Source organism: Zonotrichia albicollis, chromosome 5, assembly GCF_047830755.1.
Source record: "Zonotrichia albicollis isolate bZonAlb1 chromosome 5, bZonAlb1.hap1, whole genome shotgun sequence".
In the NCBI taxonomy this organism is placed as follows: domain Eukaryota; kingdom Metazoa; phylum Chordata; class Aves; order Passeriformes; family Passerellidae; genus Zonotrichia; species Zonotrichia albicollis.
Window position 1 is genome coordinate 58,760,610 of NC_133823.1, and position 25,594 is coordinate 58,786,203.

General features: G+C 37.3%; 1 protein-coding gene across 4 annotated transcripts in view; it reads right to left on the minus strand.

The window, feature by feature from the left end:
- Positions 1-25,594, minus strand: part of CCDC149 (coiled-coil domain containing 149) — a 50,651-nt gene that overhangs the window by 10,948 nt on the left and 14,109 nt on the right. For 2 of the 4 annotated variants that reach the window (XM_074541819.1, XM_074541817.1), the window contains exons 4-11: positions 20,526-20,633; positions 14,974-15,090; positions 13,475-13,647; positions 11,937-12,009; positions 10,508-10,592; positions 9,146-9,290; positions 2,736-2,812; positions 1,351-1,383 (exon numbers count right to left, since the gene is read on the minus strand). In XM_074541819.1, the coding sequence (XP_074397920.1) occupies positions 1,351-1,383; positions 2,736-2,812; positions 9,146-9,290; positions 10,508-10,592; positions 11,937-12,009; positions 13,475-13,647; positions 14,974-15,090; positions 20,526-20,633 (811 nt within the window). The remainder of the gene's footprint in view (positions 1-1,350; positions 1,384-2,735; positions 2,813-9,145; positions 9,291-10,507; positions 10,593-11,936; positions 12,010-13,474; positions 13,648-14,973; positions 15,091-20,525; positions 20,634-25,594) is intronic. The other 2 variants (XM_074541821.1, XM_074541820.1) reach the window with 1 other exon arrangement.

Here is a 25,594-nt window from a genome sequence, read left to right on the forward strand (position 1 = left end):
GGCAGCATTGAAACTCTCTTATCATCCCACACAGAAGAAGGCTGAGTCATGGTTGGCTCTTAGACTTTTTTTCCAGTGGAAATCTGGAATTTTCAGGAAATGACAGATTTTAAAAAATACAGAATTACCCATCTGAATGTCTAGTGACATCAGACTGCGAAAAGAATTAAATGGAGTTTATTATGTACTGTCATTGAATACATTTAACTTATTTGTGTGCATATTTCTACCACAATGTAGCCAAGACAAAGCAAAGAATTAAATGCTTCTGTGAACATCACATTCTCTGCTTCCTTCTTTAGGGAAACAGGATTATAAAAAGAAAATCAAAGGCAAATCTATGCCCAAACTTGCTTTCTTTTCAGCAATGAAAACAAACCTCACAACAGATTCACTTAACTAAAGCCATTTTCTAAGCAGGGCAATATAAAGTCTGGTAGGCAGAACTTCCAGAGGGAATGAAATTTTACCTTCTCAAAAACTAAATATGCACTTCCTATTGATTAGCTTCCCCATAGTTCATTCATGGCTTTCTCAAAAAGCAGATGACAAATATGTCACCTAACAAAAAAACAGAGGCATTCAAGATCTTTCTTCAATAGGATCAAGCATATAAGCAGCATTTGGAAGATATTATTATCATGGTGACAGTGTATGTTATAAATGTTATATAAACAATGATGACTAAGTAGGAACATTAACTTCAGATTAAAATCCTGCATTTATTTCAGCACTTGAATGAACATCAGTTTTTATTTGCTTTTTTTTTCCAGTGACAAAAAATTCCACTCACAATCAAATAACATTTTTTCACTCTGGATTTAAGACTGACTAGATGAGATACTCTCCATGTTCTGCTCCTCACCCAAGCCAATATTCAGCTGCAGAATCCATTGTGGTATTCCCACACTAATTGTTACACACTGCTGTTTTATGGAGCGGAAGCTTTGCACGCTCTGAAAAGAAAACTGGTGACCCACCAGGTGTTGCAATGCTCTTTTTGACCACCCCAGGATTAGAGTGCACTTGGAAACAAAAGTGCACTCCTGATTTAAAAGGCAAGCAAAAAAATCAAGAAAACATCAGGGCTCAACAGAACTCACAATCCAGTGTAAAATTCCTTTAAAAATATTTAAGATCATCCCCTCTTACTATTTTTCATAACGCAAATGAACTTTCATGTAGAGCAGCCTCTGTTTCTCCTGTGGTCATCTAACTCAATTGACTGAACATCTAATTCTGCTGGATATAAAAATGTTCAGATAACATTTCCATTTATTTACATGCAATGACAATATTTAACGTACTGCTAGGATCAGTTACTAAATAAATACGTTAAGCAGAACCTACTCCCAAATCCCACTGAGACATTGTAGCTCAGGCCTTCAGGCAGCAAAAGAAAGGAAGGAAAGAGACAGTTGTTATTGTATAAACATTAATTTGAAGCTTTACCTACATAGATCAATAAGGTGCAAGAAGTTCCCACTTCCATTTTTTAAAATACATTTTGCAAACATGAGAAGTGCTGCATTTATGAGTGTAAAATTTTTATGGCACACTAGTCTTGAAAAACAAAACTAAACAAACAAACCCCTACAGTGCCTTGAACCAGTGAGTTTGAAAGACATGTTTGTAGTAATGTACTAAACTGCATTAGCAAAGTCTTAGACAAACATTTTACCTTCATCTGCTGGAGATTGTGGGGAGGCACAACTGCACTAAGCACACTACACATGTTAGTGACTAACTGTGGAGAAATCCATGGAAACACCTTTGGACCTCCAGTTCAGGAAACAGTCAAGCAGGACTGAGAAAGCCCAAACAGGCAAGCTGAAGCAGAAACACACCACATCAGCCCAAACAGCTGAACAGCACAGGTTTGTTACAAGGGCTCTTCAGCTCTGTCAAGTGTTTCCTTCTAGATGTACAGGTTAGGTGGGAAAACCAGAGCCAAAAAACCAGAGGCCTAAACCACTCTATCCCCCCTCTTACTAGCACTGATAGGAATCTGTAAACAACAAAGCCTAATGATGCAAACACCACCTACAAAGTAGCATAATTTACAGTGGTTACAGAAGACACAATTAGGTGCAATGGGAAGAAGCAAGAAAGTAAATGTAAATTAAATATTGCACATTTTCCTAACAACGATGTCTATTAGGAAGCAGATTAATCTCCCATTACTTGAGTAATTTAAAACCAAATACAATACTTAAGGGACTACAGGGAATAAGCCTGTTCTGGAGAGATGGACTAGAAAATTTAGAACCATTTACATTTCCAATTTCTAGGAGTTTATGATTCTACTGAAAAGCATTTAAAAATAGTAAAAAACAAAATCCATGGTTAAAAGAAGTACAAAATTAATAAATAAAATTGGCTGAAAAACATAATGACCAACGACCTGTGCATCATTTTATGCAATGTTTAAATAAAAAAGTTCCCTTTTTTTTGCCTGCTCTCCATGGAAATAATTTGATTACTTCAATATTTAAACTGGTTTTTTAGCACTTTTCATGTTATTTTCAATACATATTTGACTTAAGAGTTTGCAAAGTCTAGTGATTTTTGCTTTCCACTTAACATTTATTAGACATTTCTAATTTTGCAAATGTGCTGAATAGAACATTCACCAGGTAACTGTCATAAAAAAAATCACAGCCAAACTTCTCTTAAAGGCAAACATACCCTTGAAAACTAAATAATGCAAGCTATTTGCTTGAAATTTTACTAACCTGGAAGACTCCACAAGCCAGCAATTTCCAAAGTTCTTAATTTCTTTTCTAGTTCTGCCACTCGATTACCTAGAATTCTTTGGAAAAAGAATAGCTGTTATACCAAGGTAACCAAAGCCCAATTACTTATATGACTACAGTTGAATTTTTAAATTGCCACTTAACTAGTAAATCTGTATACAGTATGCAGTAAACCTGTATACAGTCATCTCTTTTCACTAACAGCAATGGACAACCTCTCCCAGAGTTAAAAGAATATTAAATATATTTGTCTAATCTATACCATGCTTTTAAAAAAGCAAAAGGCCTAGGATGTACTGGACATCCAATCTTTGCAGTAAAGAAAAAGAAAAGCTACTCACAATATTTCTAACTTCTTGCCTGCAAATATCACTTTATTTTCTTTATAGCTAAAACCAGAAGGTAAAAGCTAAACAGACAAAATATAGAAAACTCAAGACAGAGCATCCAGATTGACTTTGAAGTTCCAAGACACACATTTATGATAGTCCTTTATTCAGGGGATATTTTCTACCACTAAGATTGCTTAAAATGGTAAGGAAATTTTTTTCTATTACACATTATTTATTTTTCTTTTTTAGCATTGAACTGCTTTCTACTTTACTAAAAAGCTTCAAGCTCTTTAGTGCCTTTATCACCCACTCAGTATTCACTGTATTTCTCGGGTCATGTCTTCTTTTGTATCTGACTTCATACGCAAATACTATTTGCAGTTAGCTCTCCTGCAGGATTTAACTTTTAGTCTTAATTCTCTCCCCAGATCAAATGAGAGATTTCTATCTTGAAAAGAAGGCTTGTTTCTCCAATGAATTTTTGCAAGTGTTTCACAGGCACAGCAAGTCTGCAAAATCTTTAAATAAATCCCAAACAATACTCACTAGCAATTCTAAACATGACAGCAGAGATTATGGACAGCAAGTTTTACTCATCAAATTACAGCAACAGGATAAATCAGTTAAATTTGAACTGAATGCTGAGAAGCAGCAGATCCCAGCCCAGCGAGGCAATAGTATCTTGCTGCGCATCCCAGAGCTGTGTAATACTGCACTGAGAGCTCCTCAGCAAGGGCTTTCTGTGCAGACATCTGAGCACACTGGGAATGTCATTGCTGACAAGATGGCAGATTCTGGGAAGGACGTGAAGAATAGCACACCCTGCAAATATCAAGGGGGCTAGGAAAATTGATTAACAAGGACTAAGCATTTTTGAAATCTCTACTGCGAGGGCTTTGCAATGACACAATAAAAACCTCTAAGTATTTTAAAGATTACAAAAATATCAAGATGAGAGACAGAATGTAAAACAGAAAGAGAAAGCTTATAATAAACATCAAAGAAAGCACTGAGAGGTACAGGGGTGTGTCAACTAAAAAGAACATTTCATCACATTCAAAAGCAGAGGAGAAAATACAAAGCAGTTATGTTATTTCCCCATTGAAACTCAGTATTTCAGTAGGTTAAAAAGGTTATGATAGATTTACTACTGTCTTCTTCAATTAAAAGCAAAATTATTCAGGTCTAGATTTCACTTTCAGAATGCTTCCATCTGGTAAGAGGAACTCAGCCTTAATAACACTATTTTCATAACCCTGACACCCAGCAGTTGGGCTCTGCAGTACAACACACCAGCTGGCAGCAAAAGGCACTGGAGCAGCTTTCAGGAAATTCTGCCTTGCACACTGGGAGCCCCTTCCCACCTTCCTGCCTAAGGCCTCACCAAGGGTCAGCTAAAGAACACGGAATTCCCCAGGCTGAGAGGGGAACAGAGAGACTTGATGTAAGACTTTTTCCACATCATGTCAGTTCTGGCAGGGAGCTGACAAAACAATGTTGATTTGGCTAATGATTGTCACCACAAAGAAGTCAGAAGTTTAACACGTCTAATCCTTATTATTTTCATAAGTAGTTCACCATGAGTTCCAGGCAGAAAATGGAAAGGATGTTGCCTTCCCTGCCAGCTAGCCATACTACCTGAATCTCAGCCCTCTGTAAGAAGTTATTGCTACTGCTCTTGTTATTCAGGTAACAACAGCAAAGTAACTTTTCTCTTGATTCTCTTAAATGTTATCATTTATTTATAATTATTTATAATTATTTTATAATTATAATATATGTTATAATTAATAAATTATATATTACATAATATAGAATATATTATACCATTATATAATATTTAAATTATTTTCTATATTATGTAGTTATAATTTAATATTGTATATTATATATTATAATTAATATATTATCTATTATAATTGTATAACTATAAATGTAATTATAATTAATTTTAATTATTTTTATAATTATATAAATAATTGTAATTATTTATAATTTATTTATTTATCAGCTGTACCACACTAGTTCTAATGGTTTTGGAGAGAATATATCCTGATAATACCTACAGAATCCTCTGAAAAGGCACTGGTTATTTTTTTAACTTTTGTTGCAGGTTCTTTGTTGCATATAGAAGGATCATTTTGTCTCTCAGAACAATGCTTGGCAACATTTGAGGACAATATTTAACCCCACTCCTTTCATTCAGGAAGAGACCAAAATACATTCAGAGATGAGTATCATTCTAGCTTGCTTAAAAACCTCCATTATCCTAAGACAGGTAGGGGAGAAATAAAACCTAAAAAAAGCTGCAAGTTCTTATAGCTATAAATTTTTGAAAGATAAATGTGTAAGCTATTCTGAACACAATGTGGTTTATCACATTTCTTCCTTTCCCCTGAGATGTCCAGTTAATTTGCCACTTCCATAGATGCTGTGGGAAGACAGAGCTGTGGTGGCCTGGGTAGGCCTACCTGGGTGAGTATTTTTAAAGGGACTGCATGGGCTGATAGCACGCAATTCCCTGATCTCTTTTTTTATCTCTAGACACAGTGAACCAGATCCTTCAACTAAAACACAAGGATTATGTCACAGACACAGGTGATAGCTATTTCCGTTGTTCTCTGGTCCTGTGCCTAATGCAACAAGGGAGTTAGCATAAACCTCCCTCCAGGATAAGGTTTTACAGAAATCTGTTGTTTGTGCAACAGTAGCAATGGTTTCACCTGCTGCCTTCACCTGGTTTTAATTTAGCTCTTGCTGCAGAAGACATACACCCTCATACAGATACCATCACTAAATGCCTGTAAATAGGACTGTCACAGTCCCATATCTGGCTCTGCACCTCTCATGGAAACGTGCTCAAGTTACAGACTGACACAATCCTTTTTGTAATTTTGGACATGACTGAACTTGCCCAAGTTAGAAATGTTAAAATTAGTGCAATATATCTAACCACCACAGCAGCTTTTACGCTGATCCAGCTTGCACAAGTGCTGGCAATTTCAGGAACAAATTGCACTAAAAAGAACAGCTAACAAATGGTTTATTGCTGGTAGAATAAAAAAGGATGTTTATCCATTTTCTAAGCAGAGTTAGGACAATTTGGTTTTGCATTTATGGAACTGTTTAATCTCGCAACACACTACTGCGTAGAGAATTAATTTACAGCTGCCTTTTCAAATTAAGCTAATGGGTTTGTGAAGAAAAACACAGGACGTTACTTGAACTTAGCATTAGTAGCTACCAACCACCTTGGAAAAACAATCCGTTTTTTTCCACAACAACTTCTTTCTTTCTGAAAACTGGGGATAAAAAATAAAGGCTAGATTTAGCCTGCTTGTCCCTAGGCACAACCTCCCACAGTTCCTTCTATCACGCCACTTCTTTAGAAGAGTGGCAATAACAGTAGTGTGTCTTCTCCAAGAACAAGTGGCAATGGATTTTTTTAACAACAGTGGAAGAACAGAAAGTAAACTTCAGCAGAACATCCAAATTCCAATCTACACTAAAAAATCCACTGTCTTGTTATTGCTTCAGTTATTCAGAAAGCAAACCCACCATTCTGCTATTGTAAACTTATATAGCCTACTCTCAGACTGCAAGCTACCAAAGAGGTCTAGACCTTAGAGTAGGTTAACTGTATGGGGGAAAGTAAGGTCATGTGGTCTGAAAAATCTCATTTACTGATAGTGAGACAATCACTACCAGGTCATTCACCCATCAAATATCAAATGCACAATTTTCTCCATGAAAAGAAACAACCACCCCAAAATCTCATGTTCTTTACCCAATAAATCTCACTTTCTTCAAACAACAATCTGAAAGGGTAAATGTGTCCTCCAAATATGCTCTTTGCACAGGGAAAGACTGCTGCCTTGTGATTTATGTAAAACTTTTTATCACTACAATTCTCTCTAGCCTCACATGCTTCTCAACTTCCTATTTTGAATGGAGAAACGTCTTCAACAAAAGAATGCATCTTCTGCTAGTACCAGTTTACGACCCTGTCTGTTTAACTTGTACACTGATCATACACTCACATCTAACTTTCTCCAACAGGTGGGCAGTTTCTTTCCCATTTTCACAAGTCAGCAGATTTTTAACTTTTTATATGGCAAGTAAGTGCCCTCATTTATTTGCATCTCAAAGAAAGGATGTTCTTCCTTGATGTCCTACCTGCATTTCCCTTTTTCACATTAAAGTTTTATGTCTTAGGTGTTTCCACTTGTAGTGGCTCCCATTCCTCCTAGCTCCATAATATTTTCTTTAATCCACCTAAAGTCAAAAGTGACAAAAAGCATGAGAATACCACGAAGGAATGTTTTTGAGGCTCTTCACTCAATCTGATCAGGATTTATCTGTATTTTTTTCCCCTGAACAATCCTGAACGGAATATAACACTTTAATTCTGAGAACACTCCTGACCCTGGACTGATATGGACTGTCACTTCCCTCTAAGAGCTGATCTTCTGTTGGCCACAAAATAGTAGTTGGCATTTATCCAATCTATACCCTGATGGCTTTATGTGACCAGTGAGGCACACAGACAGAGATCATATCTCCTTCTGTGGGTTATCTCAAGACAACCCATACTCAGTAGGTGAAAGCAGAAAGAGTAGTATCAGAAAACAATCACTGCAATAATATTTGAGAGATGCAAGACACTGCATATCACCAAAGAGGAATACAAAACTAAGAACTTTGCAAAAAAAGAAAAATTATGCAAAATAAACCACTGGGTATTACACTGATACAGCATCAGGATGTAAGAGGCAAGGGTTGGTTACACCTGGAACAACAAAAGTTGTTCTCTGGATGTCTTCCTTCTGATGCTACATTAGCAGTAAGAAGTGAGTAAGCAGCTGTTAGCCCTTCCTTAGCACTGCTCTGTGCAGCAACTCCTCCTGTATCACAGGACAGGAATTGACTGAGCTGCCATCAGTTACATCTGGGCTACATTTCTACCACTTTAGTCTCCTTTCAGCTGATTAGCCATTTGATGTGTCAGAAATATTAAAAGTGGCTATTAACTGCTCCTCCACTTCTGTTGCCACATCACTCAGAATTATGCAATGGAGTCTGCCTAATATCTAAGTTATCAAAGTGAATAATCCATTCTAGTGGAATACACTTTACTTCAGTACTACTTCTCAGGAAAGATGTCTGGCTGTTGCTGGCATCTGGTCCTGATGTGCTTTTGAGAAGCCTGAATAACCTCTGATTACCAGCAGTGACTCAGGGTTAAAAAAATTAGGAAAACAAACCAAAAAACTCACCAACAAAAAAGAGGGGATGAAATTGAGCACAAAATCAAGGAACACTTCCTAGCTCTGATTTTTATACGCTGCATAAGGACAATAATATCAGAATGTCACAAAATGTGTCAAAATTTTTATAGTATGCCATGATAGGAACTGTACAAGCCACAAAGAATTCTACTGATGAGCAGAACAGCTAAGAGTAAACAAATTCTCCTTTAAAGTTCAGTTCAGATTTTTAAAAAACCCCATTTAGTAGCAATCAAACTGTGTTTATCTCCTTCAACTTTTAGCAAAGTAACTATAGGAGCAACAGGTATCACGTGTATGATATAGGCCACTGAGCAGTTGTCAAATGTTACATCAACCTTTTCAGACTCTTTTCTGGGAGCAACACTTAATAACCCAACAAAGCATATTAGAAATTTCCTACACTGACAAACAATTACCACATATCTTCTCTCCAGTTCAAGGGTGTCCTTCCTCCCAGAAGCTTTTCTTTAGCTATTCCTACAGATGTTCCTGCCAGAAGTCTGCTTTATTGCAGTTTGAAATAACATAAACAGCAAACCAATCCTTGCCTAGCAGAGTCAGACAGGTCCCTATCAACCCTAGAATTTAAGAGGAAAATGTAATTTTTCTCAAATCACAAATTTGGTCTTAAAAACTAATGAATCCACCACTCAACCATGATGATGAATTTTCTGCGAAAATGAATCTTCCTTCCCATTTCCCTTAATATTTCCACAAACTAACTTTCCCATAGCTTGATATTTTACTTAGAAGTCATGCCACCTACTTGTTAGTTTGTCTTTGGTGTTGTATGACCATGTTTTTTTCATGGATGGTTTCCAGTAATGCAGTGGCCAGTGATTTGAGATCTGAAATGGATTGTGGTGTGGCTGGTAGGCTACATCCATGATCCTCCGACAACAACTCTTGGACTATAATGTTAAAAACACAAATGAGTTTTGGCTTCTCATGCACAGAAACACAACACAAACATTTACTTAGCATCAAGGAACTATTCCAATTACTTAAGTGAATACATATATTTTTCTTTCAATTAAAAAACTAAGCCAAAAGATCAGAACTGCAATTTCTAGCTGGCATAAGTATGGTGGCTTTCTAAGTTGATTGTTATTCACAGCAATAGCCAGAACAAATATAGGCAGACACACATTAACTTGATTCTGCTTTTGGAAAATTCTTTGCGTTCAGAAATATACAAAATAATTATTTTACAGGCCTACTAATTGGTAACTGGTCATTAAAACTTAAACCTCCAAAGAATATTTTATACTCATTTTTAGAACAATTACATCTTTAGGGTTATTTAGGAATGGTGTGAAAGTACAGTCACCCATGAACTCTTCCTCTGCAACACAGAGCCTGTACCCTCAAGCCAAATCAGGAAGTTCACTAGTATCATTAAAACCTGTAACTAGAATCTGCTCTGCTTCTTTACATATGTATATATATATGTATGCAAGTACATGGAGAAGAGGAGAAAAGAGAAGTCAAAACCAGAAAAATGAGTTTCAACTTAGCATGACACTTACTACTGATCTCATGTGTGTGTATGAATATACCTACATTTAAACAATATGGTGGCAAGATACACTGTTTGCTTCAAAGAATTTACTCATTCCCTTTCTTTCCTAATCTTGATATTTTCTTTGAAACAGGGAAAAGAGATTATTTTGCTACCCACGAAGAAACATGGGACACAAAGATTTCTTGTAAAACATCTGAATGTAAAAGCTTCCAAGAACAGCAGCAGAAAACCTGACTTAGTGCCCCTCCTCCACCACCCAGTTACTTTTCATTGGAATGCGAAGTGTGACTGCCATTGTTAGCAGAGCAAAGAGATGAATAAAGAAGTGATTTGTCAGGGTCTAGAGAGTAAAGAAATATTTGATAAAATTAATGGGGGAGAGAATGAATGGCAAAAGAATTAACAAAAGAAGAAGCAGTAATCCAGAGGCAAATTTTATATTGTAAAGTCAACTGAGAAGAGGACAGAATTAGCACATAGTTATAAACAGAGAATAGGAAGAGAGCTTTTGGTTTGGTTGGTAAGGAAAGGGTTAGAAAATTAAGAGGTGAGATGAAAGGAATTCAGTGAGATATGCAACACCATGCTGCATTTATGCAATACCTTGCTTTGCAGAAAGGACTCCAGTCAGAGCACTGCTACTGGATCTACTATGAGCCTTTGAATTTTTTCGTCTCTCTAGTGCATTCTAGGGAAACAACAAATATCTTATTTAGAAAAACAGTAGCTAACAAATCCTGTCATAAGGAGGAAAAGATCTGGAACTTTGGGTTTTGGTCTCAGAGCAGCTCTGCAAGGCCTAGACCTTAGACCTATAATAAACTATGGGGGTGTAACTCTCTCAGATTATTATTCTCTAGCCTAAAGTCTTTGGAATGTTACAAAGACTCATCTGTCTCATCATAATCACTTTACTGCAGTCTCTCCCACCCACTCCCCCCAATGTATAGTTAAGACTTGCCTATTTTTTGATAATCTGCTGACTGCCAGTGAAGATACTGCAGTATGCTGTAGACAACATCAACTGGAAACAAAAGCAAACTTTTCCCAGCATTTCTTTAGATAGGTTTCAAAGTTTTTTTCAAAGGTTTCCAATTCCTCTATCAGAGTTTCTATAAGGCCTTTTAGCACCAAATACTGACTTTCATAAATTAGAAGCAGAATGGTCCTGCTACAGAAGACCAGATCTTTCAATTACAGTTCTGTGAAACCCACTGGACCACCAAGATGCTCAGTTCTCACCAATAAACTCACATTCCAAGAGACCCAAGCTGCAAGCAGGAACAGACACTGAAATGCAGTTGGTATTTTGAGGAGCTTTGCTTATGCACAAAAAACATAAGCAAAGCTGTGGTTTTTGTGCATACTTTATAGTGTGCACAAACTACTTTATAGTGACCTAAATGAAGAAGTCCTATTGACAATCCTAAGATTACCCTTCTCATAGCCTGACAAGCAGCCCTCCCCTCCCACTCCCCAAAATGATTTGCAGAAGGAAAGAAGAGTGCACAGCTTCTGGGAAGGCCAAAAATCAGTCCTGAAGGTTTTATGTAAAACAGCATATAGTTTAACTCAGGACAAGAAGAACAATGAAAGCTTAATTACCATTAAGCTACATGAAGAAATAGCACAGCCACCACAGAACAGGGAGACATGATCTTTTTGTGACACCAACATGGCTGCAGTTATTCACCACTGCATGATCTGCTACTTTTCACCTAGCAGCTGGCTGGAAGGCTGATCATCTGCCCCCCAGCAGACTGATGGTTCCCCCACACAACTTAAAAAACAGATATTTCATTAATTTTTCAACATACTCTTAACAGGTATCCCTTTGTACTACCCTCAGCTAAGAAGCCTACAAGGAAGAGTGAACATGTAATATGTATACATGCTAATATTGTCAGAATGTCAATGGTGGACTTTTCTTTCAAGAACAAATTTGTTCTTCAAACACATTTAACATGAAAATGAAGAGTAACTTCAATAAACAAAGAAGTACAGTTTAAATGATACACTGAGAAGATCTTACCTTATATTTAGTAATACTAGACTTCAGAAGGTTGACTTCCTCTTGAAGCTGTTTTAATCTCTCTTGAAGATACCTGAAAAAGAAATGTAATCCTTTACTTCACGGAACCCTCAAATACTGCCTCAAGCAGTCTTCTTTACTATTTGGCATGTCCTCTCTTTGAACTAGTGAGAGTTCTTTTCCCTCTGCAGTTCTCTGAGGGATGAAATAACAAAATCTTACTGTTCTTGACCCCATAAAACTTAAAGCAGGGAAACAAATTGCATCAGAGCAGGAGCTGCCCTCCTGTTAGATTTGTCAAGCATGCTGCACAACTATTTTGTATTGGTCGTCAGGTTTCTGGGGAAGAAAGCAAAAAGAATATATTTATATCTAGAGGAAATAGTCAGGAACTATTTATGTGTGCCCTCTGTACTCGAAGGTCTGTGAGATGGACACATGAAGATTTGTATATATGTCTGCACAAGACTCAGCTATGCAGAACTTTTGCATTGCAATATCCATCACTTACTTGGCACTTCTCATTAGCAATCACAAAGTAGAAAATTTAACAATACAGCTGAAAAATGGTACACCGTTAAATGAAACAGCACAGTTTTTCCTATTAGAGTTTATGCACTTGGATGAGACAGTTATTTCCAAGTAGGAAAATATCTTTTTTATGAATAAAGGGTTTATAAGGTATTTTCTTTCATGAAGTACAACTGCAGCTGTATTAGGGTTTATGACAATTTAATTATTTCACAGGAAAAAACTCACATCACTGTCAGGGGAGCAGGGGGCTTAAATTGATACAGAACTCTGTAGGCCACACAAAACAGAAGAAAAACCCCTGAAGTTGCAGGGAAGAAGTAATGCCTTTGGTACTACACTTTCTTGCCTAAAGCATAAGTTTTGTAAAATGGAAGCTGTCTTACAAGTTCTATTTCACTTTAAGGTAATTGTTGACATTAAGGGAGATACCTACTATGGCTCTGTCAGGGACTCCTCCCTGGCATCCCTAACAGAGACCATAAAACACATTCTTTTCCCAAGAAACCAGCAAGAAAATCTACATGGGTCATTTCACCAGCAACTTTTGTTGACAAATCATTCCATGCTGACAACCTCTCCTGTGGAGAAAATTATGTCTGTAGCTGTAATTGAGGGTACTCAAAGTCCCTGTTTCCAATTCAAGATTAGTCCACTACAGCTCACTGGGAGTTTCTGAATACAGAAATTTTAATATTCTTGGTTTTGGTGCCATACAGTGATGGGAATAAAAAGGTCTTCTCTTCTTTTTCCTTGTTTAGCTTTATTTGGGAACATCACTAGCATCTCTGCAGCCAAATACAACATTGGTAATTTCCTGTAGCCTAGTTTTCTCAATATTATTTAATGCTTAGTTACAGTATAAACAAAACGGGCAAAACAAATTTCCAAAATCTCTTAACTTTCATACTTGGATATATTTTCTTTAAAGTTTTGTTGTGACTGACTTCCTGATACTCCTATTACAACAGCACACTGTTTTTCTAGGGAAACAGTAATGCACTCACCTGTTCTCCATGCAGAGAGCATCTATGTCAATGATCCTGTTTTCATGCCCTCCTAAGACATGATTCAGCTCTTGGTTCAGTCTGTCAGACTTGTCTTGGTAAACAGAGCGTTCCTCTTTCACATCCTGTAGCTCATCCAGTGCAGCCTGAAGATCATATCTCAGGGTCTCAATCTGAGAAGAAAGGAGAGCTGTACCAGTAAGAGTTTAAACAATAGCTAACATAGGACCCAGCCTGAAAACAGAAACAAGCACATGTTTCAACAGTATTAATTTTGGACAGTCAAAAGTCTTTTCAAAGCTCATAACCCCAGGTATTTTTCCTCAATTTCATTAACTTGGAGTTAAGTAACTTTACCAGTTAGATTAGTTTGAAAAAATTTCTAGAAAACAATAAATATATAAGAAATCTCAATCTCTACTGTAATTCTGCTCTACAAACATATTAAGGTGGTTTTATCATGTAATTTCCAGGACTCCAGGAATTAAGTCAACAAGCCTTGTCAAAAAGCCTGCAAATGGGAATTTGCACTAATCATGGGACTTGAGCAATGAGGTTCCATAAAGTAAGAACTGAAAAAGTACAAAAATAAGCAATCATGGAGGCAACAAGATGAGCTGTGCTATTAAGCAAAAGAGTGAAGAAGTCCAGTGTGAAAGATACTCAAGGACAAAGAGCTTCAAACTTCCAAGGAGGCAAAACTGAGTGTGAGAAAAGTCTGCAGGGACAGAAGTCTCCACCCACACCCTAGAAAACATAGATAGGCCAGGAAGGACAACAGACCACCATTTAAAAGAGGCTGGGTGATGAATAGAAAGAACACAAGCTTGGTAAGAGAGTTAGCAGGGAGGATCACACTGGAAGAGGACCAACAGCCTTTCCAGTAAGGTACAGTGGAATTGAGGGAAGACGGAAAAACTAGAAATTCCTGATCACAGAATGGCTAATTCAAGTTCGAACTGACACTGGTAGGAATAAGTGTGGGAAAACCTGATAATGCAGAGCTGCAAAACTGTTCAGAAATGTATGTATCAGTGTTTGGGAAAAAGTCTGATGCTGCATGGTAAAGAGCATTCATACAGACTTGAGGAAGCGAAATAGGTCTGATGTGAGAATTCTGCAGAAGAGGAGAAGAAATAGCTTGGAGGCAGGAGGAAGAGTTCACTAACAACACTTTAACAGAAATTTGATTCAGAGGGTATCTTTAAGAGGTACATCAGCCACTGTACACTGTGCTGAATACTTGTAAGAGCCTTCACTAAAGGGTACCTTTTATTCACATTTATTGACAATATCCAATTGTCACAAATTGTTGCTGGACATTAAAAAAAAAAAAGAGAATCAATAGTCTAGAGAAAAAATTCCAGAGATTAGGAATTCACTCTAACCACTACTTCCAGCATCAATCAGCTCCCAGCCCTTCATACAGAACAGAAATGATTTAGTTACTACTCCAATAGCTCTGTAAAACATGACATGTATGCCCATTTAATTACTACCTGCTCTCGAGCCTTCTCCAGCTGCTGAACGAGGTCCTCCCGCTCATGTGCTGCAAAGTGGCGAGCCCCAACTTCATCATCCCCCAGCCTCTGCTTTGCTATGGTCATTCGAAGGAGCTGCCAGGACAAAAACAGAATCAGCAAGGAAACATAGGCTGCAGCCACAGAGTCTATCTGTATTAGAAAGAGTAAAGCTGTCAGCTTTAGATTTCAGCTCTTCCAGGCCAAACAGCTGCTATTATTTAAATCAGAGGGAGGCTTCTGAGCTGAGGGTCAAATCCAGTTTTTAGTGAAAGAATCCAGTTGAACAGTCACAGCATCCACAGGAATTCAATCGGACCCCGCAACAACAGTCACCAGAGTTTACAAATTATGAAAGACCAAGAATGTGATCAATGTTTTTTAGGAGTGACAGGAACTAATTCCACTCAGACTAGAATTAGAGAATTATGAGAAAGCCACTTAGTAAATATGTACATATTAAAATTCTCTGCAGCAGAGAAGTCATTCCAGTTAATAAAAAGGAACAAAGTGGCTTGTCCAGCTTCATTTTACTGACACTACTTAAAACCCCTCCTGTGCTACATCACTGCAGAATCTGTAGTAACAGCTGCTAATACATTCGCTTATGTATTATTTTTTAGTCAACTCACAAAAGCTAATTCATGTCAAAAGCAAAAAAATGGGCCAACAACAAAGAGACTTGGCCAAAATGCTCAAGCAGCTAATGAACTTCTGAGCTTGTGACTGCTGAAAACAGTCTGACTTGAATTAATACACATTTACATTCAATATCCAAAGCAAAAAGCAACGACCTTTCAAGGACCATGGAGTATTAAATACCAATCTATAAGGCATTCAGCATTTACAGTTGTTTATGCTCAGTACAAATAGGCCTCATCTTTAGGAGCTCCACAGAGACCAGGGAAACCCACCACATTAACCAGTGTGACTTTCCCTGTATCTTTGACTGCACCAAGGAATTAATGCACACCATTATATTGCAGAGTTAGGAAAAAAAAAAATCAATCTTCTGAAGTAGAAGATTGTACATTAAAATCTATCTTTGGTATTTATGGGATGCCAGTCACCATAGCTACAATGTGCCAATTAAAATCCTGCTGATGCAAGACAGACTACCAAAATCATCCTCCCTGCTTATTTCAGCTCCAGTTCAGTGCAAGTCACTGAAGCTAGTACAATGTGTGCTGATAAGAAGTTCACTTGTTCAAAGGAAGTTGTGGCTGCAAAGTAACTGGTAACAATTTGGCAAACTATGTTTCCCTACCCCCACAGGTGAAGTGCAAACTACTGCATAGATAGTAAGGCTGAGTGGATACTAAGAGATATAACTCCGATTAATTTCTTTATCAAAACAAGTCAAAAAGGCAACTAGCCTAGAATGAACAAACCCTAGAATGGCTTCATAGCTATTGGATTTTTTTAAAAGCTAAAGTGCTGATGAACAAAAGGTGTGGTCATGTTATGTCATTTAATTCAGATAAATTAATTTAATTTCTAGAATTTCTCTCTGGTGATAAAGACCACAAAAAACAAATGTAATAACATTTTGAGGTTTCAATCTTGTTCAAAAAACCTGGAAACGAAAAGAGGAATCACACTTTATTAATGTCTCCAAAGCCTGCAGCAGAGCAAAACTTCTGCCTAACACTTGGCACCAGGCTGGGAACTGGACCAAAGCTGTCACTCATGCACTATGACCATCTCTCCTCCAGCCCAGGAAGGGGTGAGGCATAAAATAAAACTGCAAGCAATTAGAACCTGCAAGGTCAAACACACTAGCAATAAAAGGAGAACTCTTTATTTACTACCAATTTTGAGGCAAAAAAACCCCAAAACCATGAAGTCTTGTAAAAAGAATGCTTCAAAATTCCAAACCGATCCCGTAAAAGCAGCATCATTAACATACACAAAATACAGTAAAATATCAATCCATAAAACAACAGAGTGCTTCTTCCAGACAGTTGGCCAATCAGAGAGTTGACAGGGCAGAACAGGCCAAGTCGTTTAATTCTGCATTGCGAATGTCTCATGAGGCAGCACCACCTGCTATAAAATTCTTCCCTGAAAATGCTGTGACCCAAAGAGACACTGTTATGCCAGAGGTTTAAGGGTTTATTTTATATATTAATGCTTCGTTATAAACTTTATACACCTGCCCTCTAGCTGCTAGTATTTTTGTTTCTGTCATTCAGAAATCACTGAGGAAAAGACCACTCAACTTCATTTAGGTTAACACTACCCCTCAGGATACAGCAAACAGTATTCGCAGCTGAACAGATTCAAATTAATGGCACCTTCCAAAAGAAAACTCCTGTTTGTCAAGAACCTATACATTCTTAACTAAAACAGTCCACTGCTGCAAGCACTGTCTTTTTATTTTAATATCACAGCTTCTTTTTGCATCACTTTCAGCTACAATAATTATTTACAAAGTAGCAACACTATATCAGCCCCACAAGGCCTAAAAACAGCATCACTGGGATAGGTGCTGTGCAGGGTAGGAGTCCATAAGCAATGCCTGCACCAAAGCCAGACACTCCTGATTATCAATAAAACATGCAGAAAGAACAGGGAAACAAGCACAACCAACTCTTCATGGAAGGCAGAAACCATCGTGTTTAGCCACGGTCACAGCAATTGTCTTCACCACGTTATCTTACAAAATCTTAAAATGTGGACCAGAACTTGCAAATGTGCTACCTGAAGTCCCAGTTGTGCCCAAACACACACACCCCATTTAACTTCTCCCTGCTGCTGCATGAAGGATTGTCTGCCTGGCAGTAAGGAGCTGACAGTAACACGGCAGCCATTGTTCCCAAGCACCTGGCAGCTTACAACAGCAATTCTTTGCATGGGTAGGCGTTCAGGTAAAGGCAACTGAGTCATCTTGTCTTGCAGAAGTCTCCAGTTTCTCTTAAGCTTTCCATTTTTACCCCTTCACATGAGAGAATGAAATATTTTAACTATTTCCTTACATGTTTTAGTAATTGTTTCCAAGCATTGCTGCCAAAGCATTAGGAAGGAAAAAGATTTACAAATAACTACCATAAAGATAAAAGAGTTTTCATGTGTCAGAACTTGTGAGATTGTGATCAATCATAAAAATAAATAGCCTTAGATATCTGTCACTAGAATGCTGCAGTCTAACTATTGCTGTATTTTTCAAACTGCAGCAACAAATCCTTCCAGAGACTGTCTGAACAAGTTTTATTATTTGTGCCAACAAAATTCTACTTGAAATAAGAGGAAAAAATTATTCCAGTTAAACCAAATGCAAGTAATTTGTTATTGCCTGATGATGTGTTTAACATGATTTCAACAAGTAAAAGATCTCCGGCTCAAGGTTTTCCAGCTAATCCAAGTGACTGTATCCTACTTGTAGAAAACATTAAAGTGGTGAAAAACAAGCCAAGCCATCAAAACATTTCTTTATCAATAGAACTAATGTGTGATATTTAAAGAGGGTTTTTTTTTCTTTTTTAGTCCTGCAAAGCTCTTGCCACTCAGTGACAAAGCCTGCATGAGTCACCCCTGCTCAGACACAGGCAGAATTGTTCATCCATAAGCAGCTTCACTTGCTGCAAAAGCAGCTGTTTGTTCATCTCTTGCCAGAAGTAAGGCTGACGTAGACCAGCTGGGCAGGATGCCCTCCCTCACTTTGGAAAAAGCAGTGAGAAGAATGCAGGGGAAAAAATGTAAGAACAAGCAAATTATTATGGGGTTTTTTTGTTTTTGTTTTTGTATATACCATACATTATCTGGACTCCAGTGCCTGAGGTAGCCCAGCTGCCAGTACAGAAGAACTGATGAGCAGAAGAGAATGGCTTTGTGAACAAGCCTAGAATTTTATCACTGAAGCTTGTAGGGAGAGAAATCTGACACAGGAGGAGAGTGTTAAATCCCTCAGAGAGATGGCAATGCTTTTTTAGGCACTTTGAAAACCAGCAACCTGACACTAAAATAAGCTCTATTTCTCATTTACTCGGAGAGTGAAGAATGTGCTCCAAAAATGAAAATCCTAGTCTAAATTAATCTGTGTCTGATGCAGCTCTTTCCTCCCACTCTGTATTTACTGATGCACTATTTTGTGCCTTTCAGAGAAAGGCACACTGGGCAGAATAACCCCTTTTGTACTTTTCCATTCATTTTGAGGATCATGAATTTAAATTCAAGCTGAGAATACAGATGTCACCAAGATAACTAGCTAATACCATGTTAACCCACAAAGGTGAATCTAAACAGTGCCAGTTCAGGCACAAAGAAGGAGGCTCTGTGTTACCAAGATCATATATTGTCATAAGGAACTACAAGAGGTACACAACCTTGATATTTAAATGTGTTGCAGTTTTCCTACCTTTGTTTTCTGTTTGTACTTACAAGCCCTTGCTATCTGTTCAGGACTGGCTTGGGAAAGGCTGTGTGGCATAATATTGGTACTGGAGAACTGAAAGGCACTGACTTCTAAAACAGTAACATGCAAATGAAAATAAACAGTCAGAAATGTGGTCTTTGAAGAGCTGAGCAAGTTTTGCTGACTGCTATGCATAGTACAAAATCAGGTTTCACTTGAACCTTTCCCAGCTCTATGAAGACCTTGAAGAGAGGTCTTTGTGACAAACAGTGAAAAAACTTGCATTATCACAATATATGTTTAAAAGAAAATAAATAAAATAAACTTAAATGGAAAAAGACAAATTCCATCTGAATAATTAAAAGACGTAATTTTTATTTAAATTTTAAAATGCCATAAATTTAAAATGGTAGTTGAGGGAGGGAAGCTATCATTTGTTTCAATTTTTTACTTTGTTAACCACCTTGACTCTCCAATTCAACTTCTCACTAGTTTGATCTCTGAATGTACTTTTGCATAAAGCTCCAGCTGTGAATGTTACACACATTTGGCTTGACTTTAAATATTTCAATTAATGGAGACAACAGGAGTTTGATTAATACCAAATGGCACATTTTGAGCAATGTTCCATATAACTTGCTAAATTTAGCAATGAAATAAATTGGTTATGTAAGGGTAATGGGATGAGGGCTTAATAGAAAGCTCACTATACATGTTTCTGATCAACTACTCCAGATTTTTTTAAGAGAAAAATTACGCTCCTTCGGCATCTACTAAAATTTTGCAGTTCAGTACAAAAACTTGGAAATTATCACATGTAGAACACATGCTTATCTGTACTTTTTTGTAAGAGGAAAGACCAATAATAAAATACAGGGGGTTTTTTTCCCAAAAAAGAAAGGAACATAGAAAGCATTAAAGCAAGGCTAAATACAAAATACATCGTGTTAAGGACAACAGAGCAAAAGCAACATACAAAAATACATAGTAAGATGCTAAGATGCACTTACTGGTGTCCTTTACAGCTTCTGTAGTTACACTGATCTAAGCTCTCTTGTATTATAAAAGTATTCTAGAAGTTCTGTAACCCATTATTTTATTTGTTTTCCTAAGAAGTAAACGCAAAACTCTAGCCCAGTTAACACATTCCATGCCATTTACTGGCAGTTTGTAATACCTTATTGTCCCCTTGTACTTCTCCCAGTCTCTGCTGAAGCTCTCCAATCTCTTCTCCAAGATGTTTATTTCGATCTTGAGCCTCACTCAGTAGTTGAGCAAGATTTGCCTAGAAAAGGAATAAACATCAGTCAGAAGTCAGTGTCTGTGGAGAGAAGTGTAAGAAGTGCTTGAAAAGAAACCCTTGAATTACTCCTTATCCGCCAACAATCTTTACTTTTATTGTTGGTGGTACCCAGACTTCATGCTTCATTAGAGAGATAACAAGAAAAGTCACCTGGGTTCCTTTATCTTTCTATATAGCAGAAAATACATACAGCATGAGTGCATACAGACTCCCAGAACAGCACACAAACCCCAAATGAGACAAAGTGAAAACCTCTATGCTGGTTCCAGTATCGTGGCTGGTGAGAAGAATTAAATTCAGAATACTGTGACAATATTTATACAAAGCTGCCAAAATAATAGTTTTAAACTTGCATATAATTAGACAAAAGGCACAGCTGAGAAAGAATTATGATACAATGAAAGTCCTTAATAGCATCTAGAGCAGATTTCCAGCCAGTAAAGAGGCTGTCAGCCAAAGTCCCTGACCCTGTATGGAGCTATACCATGGATACCGACTACTGCAAAACTTCAAATATGACCTGATTTTTGTTGTTAGGTACCACCTAGATTCTGGAAAAAGAGAGGTGAAAGCTGGAGTTTAAAACCCAACCACTGCTCCCCACCCAACAATCCAAGTTAAAAGCAGTCATTCACATTAACCTACTAAGTTAGCAGGGCAAGCTGTCTGGTTTATGATCTTACAATTTAATTACAGCAGTTTGATCACTAACCAAAAAATAAATGCAATCTGCTCTTTTCCTATATATGCTACCTGAAAATGAGCAAATAGTACAGGTAAATTTATTCCATTTTTACCCTCAGAACATCTCATGAATACACAAACATTGACTCAACACAGGAAAAGCCTACCAGTGACAGCTTTTCTAAGAGAGTTAGAATCATAGTGGCTAAGGTGCAACATTTCAAGACATTGCCTATGGACAGCTCGGTGTGTCATCCATTGCCAAATAGCTCAAGAACATGAAAAGAAATTTAAAAAGAATTTTTGGATCTTCCAAGTATGACTTAGTAAAGCCTCAAGTATCAGTCAGTATCTCTGAGCCACCCCTACACATACTCCCTGCATTTGAGGCCAATGCATTAACTGACTGTACTTCATCAAGTGACTTTTCCTAGTTCTCTTTTGGTATTTTAGGTTTAGTTTTAGATTCCCTACCTGCTGTGCTTTTCTTTCAACTCCCCCATTTCTGTATTCTGACATCTCTCTTTTTCAATCCGACTCTTTTACCCAGTGATTCTACTACCACTTGAGTCTCATAGGATGTTTTCATGAATTATATCTTTACTACTCATACACTGTCAAATCAACAAGGTATCTGATAGCCATTACTGCAATCCTGCTCCTTGTTCACTAACAACTGCTATTTCTACATGTCTTGCTTTACATTTAAGAGAACTATTAAGAGGAATGTATGAATGTGAATATGAACATGAATATAGCTGTGCATTCATACAACCATTTGCAGGATTAGACTATTAAGCTACCATCAAGTAGAACTTTTGTATATTACTGCTGAAGAAGATAACTCCAAATTCCAATTGGTCTAAATTAGTAATAGCTTCAAACTTTTAAACAGAAAAAATAACTCAAGAAACTGACAACATCCTACCTGATGAACAAGAAGCCTAAAGTCACTGCTACTTTTAGCTTCTGTACTTCTGATGCTTTGAGACCAAAAGTTCAGAAGAAAGTAAAATTTCACACCATTTTGGAAGAAATTAAAGCATTTTTAAACTACCAACAAACCTCAGGACTGCAATAAATAATTTGTGGAAAGAGTGTAATAGCAAAAGAACCCCTATAAATAGCCAATTTATAGCCAATACAGGACTAAAATTAAGCTCCTTCTAATTTTATTTTCAAGACAACAACCATTCAAGCAATAAGAAAGATTCCTCATGTATGCTTTGGTGGACAGATCTTTTTCCTACCTCCTAAACAAACAGCATAATAGTCATTCACAGGATGAATGAATCAAGGAGCTTCAGAACACATTCAATCAATGGTTTTGAAAAGTACTTCTTAATGGCCGTTTAAAAGAAAGAAAACAAAGAACCCATGTTTGCAGGAAATTATATTTAAACTGAAGTATCTATGGCTACTGCTTAGATGCAATTTTTTTTTTTTAAACAAAGTTGACTTTCAATAAAGCCTGCATTAGTAAAAAGGAATATGATTTGCACAAACCTCTCTGAAATACCTCTATTTATAAAGCTCCTTTTTATGATGAATTGGCACAACTCTTAACACTGCACTAGCACATGTATTTTCAACACCTGGAAAGAACTCAATCTCACTAATCAGTGTTTACAACTGTAACACCAGGATTTCAGCAGTCTGTAGTTAAAACCTGGCTCACAGTAACGGCAGGAAAGGCATTACCATGCCTATACTAAATCTTCCTGCTCAGATTTATTTCCTTTAAAACCATTTCTCTGGGGTTGCAATTCTATGCTGAATTTTATTTGTCAGTCATATAAATGACTTAACGTGACAAAAACCTTTACACTCACAACAAAGGTTTTGGAAGAAACTTGAAACAAAGACTTTTAGACACCAAAATAAACCAGCTTTTTTTGACCATGCCAAGAGCATTACAATGAGCTAAGTATAGATTTGCTCCCTCCTGCAAGCCTTGTATTGTACTTCTATTAAACTGAAACAACCAAGCTATGTCACAGAAGTAGTCTCCAGCAATTACTCATTTCCCTGGCTAAGGGGTTCCATACAATGTATAATTTAGACTGTTAAAAGTTTCAAAGGTTTTGGCAAGACCTTATTAAAGCTCTTGGTTAAATATGGATACATGGAGAAACATTTGATTTTTCAAAGTGCTCTATTAGGCTTAAGGACAGCCAGCCAAGAGGATATATTGATAGATACCTGGACTTGGTACCATTTCTTTGGCATAAATAGAAAAACATACCATATGCTTGAAAGATGATAAAACTAACAATGGAGGACTGCCTTAGTGTACCTGCAAGCACGTATTTTTTGAGGAAAGTGGAGAAATTTATGCAAAAGCAATGGCAATTCATTTTTCCATTTGGCAATGTCTTTTCAATATTCATGGAACAAACACAGAATTCACTCAGAAATCCAAGATTAGTTACTTCAACAGACAATAAAGTTCATATCATTTACCCATGTAACAGAGAACAACTCCCTGTAAATTAGCCAAATTCAGCTTCTCTAAAGTCAATTTCTTCAAGAGTTTATTTTGATTTTAGGTGAAACCTTCTTAAAAGACTCCTGAAACTGTGAAAGACTTTACTTATTTTACTCACACTACACAAAACTAACTCTAAAGTACTGATGAAGAGAGGTTTCTGAGGCATGAATAAAGAAGGGAAAGATGCAGAGGTACCTTTCTGCTGCCTCATCTTGTCTTCTGTCTGCAGGAGTGGAAACTGTTTCTCCTACCCTCTTCTCAATGCAGCTGTTTCTAATACAAAATAACAAGTATTGCTTCAACCCCTTCTCTGCAGCTGGCCAGTATCAGACAAGCTTCCAGAGCTCCAGCCACATTCCATTTCTGGCAGGTTCTCTGGAGCCTCTGCAGCACAACAAGCTATTGGTTTTATATGCATCTGTTATGGGAAGCTTGCATGTATCACAGACTCAAAGAATAGCTGGAAGGGATTCATACTGATAAAGATCACCAAGTCCAACTGCCAGTACCTCACAGGACTGCCCCAGAAGGAAGGCACACCCTTTGAGTGTTGGCCAGATGCTGCCTGAACTCTGGCAGGCTGGTTCTGTGGCCACTTCCCAGAGAAACCTGTTCAAGTGCCCAACCACCTTCTCAGTGGAGCATGATGTGAGCACTGTCTAAATTCCCACTGCAGTGCTAATAATACACTGTCCTCATATTCCTTTTCATCTGACCAAATGCATATGCAACCATAGCCACCATCCCATCAGAAGCTAAGAAAAAAGGAGAATAACATGGCTCTGAGAGTGCCAAGTGGGAAGCGTGTACCTTTATTACATAAAGAAAGAAAAAGCATGATAGATCAGAACAGACCAGAAAGTCAATGCTTCAGTGGGATGGGACTACAGACATCCTCATTTTCCACTTAGGCTTTGTTAAAATTTGCAACAACAGTTTTGGGGACACAAGGTGGAAAAGAACTTTAGCTACAGATGAGCGTCAAAAAATGCTGACAAAAATATCTACAAACACTTATTAACATAAGCCAGTAAATACCCGTCAGGCAGCAACTGACCTCTGCTCACTAGTGACCAATGGCCTGATGAGAAAAAACAGTAACTCCAAATAGTCATCCCTGACATTATGCACTGCACTGGAGTTTGGCTCCTTTAATCATTTGGCAAATCTAGCTACACATACACACAGTGTTAGTTTTCTTCACTTCACTTTAAAAATGATGGATAGTAACGGTCTTTAATACAGCTCTCAATTCTTTTGCACATAAATCTTATCCAACACTTAAAAAAGGGAATAAAAAAATTTAACTTTTTGCCTTTAGGGTACTCCCTGAAAAAGTAACATGGGAAGGGGGAAGAGGGGGAAACTTCCAACATACCTTTACAGTTTAAAAGTATTTAAATACAAACATTCCTGTACTGCAATTTACAGTCTTTTACGTTTGTTCCAGCCACACCCTCAAACAAAGAAGAACACTGAATTATAGGTCTGACAGAAAAAGGTTTGATGAAACATTCAGCACACTTGATGGGTGTGACTGATCACAAATTTAAGAAATCACATTAATCTTCACAGCACCACTGTGAGATAAATACAAAATTATTCCCTTACCCTGTAGTGTATTTTATCCCCAGATTTTATCTCATGGGACTCTGAATGCAGCGTTTGCACCTTAACACAAGGCTAGCAAAACTTAGTGAATTCATTAATTTACAAGAAATAGCCACATTAGCCATTATTTATGATCATGTCATGAACAGTCATAAGG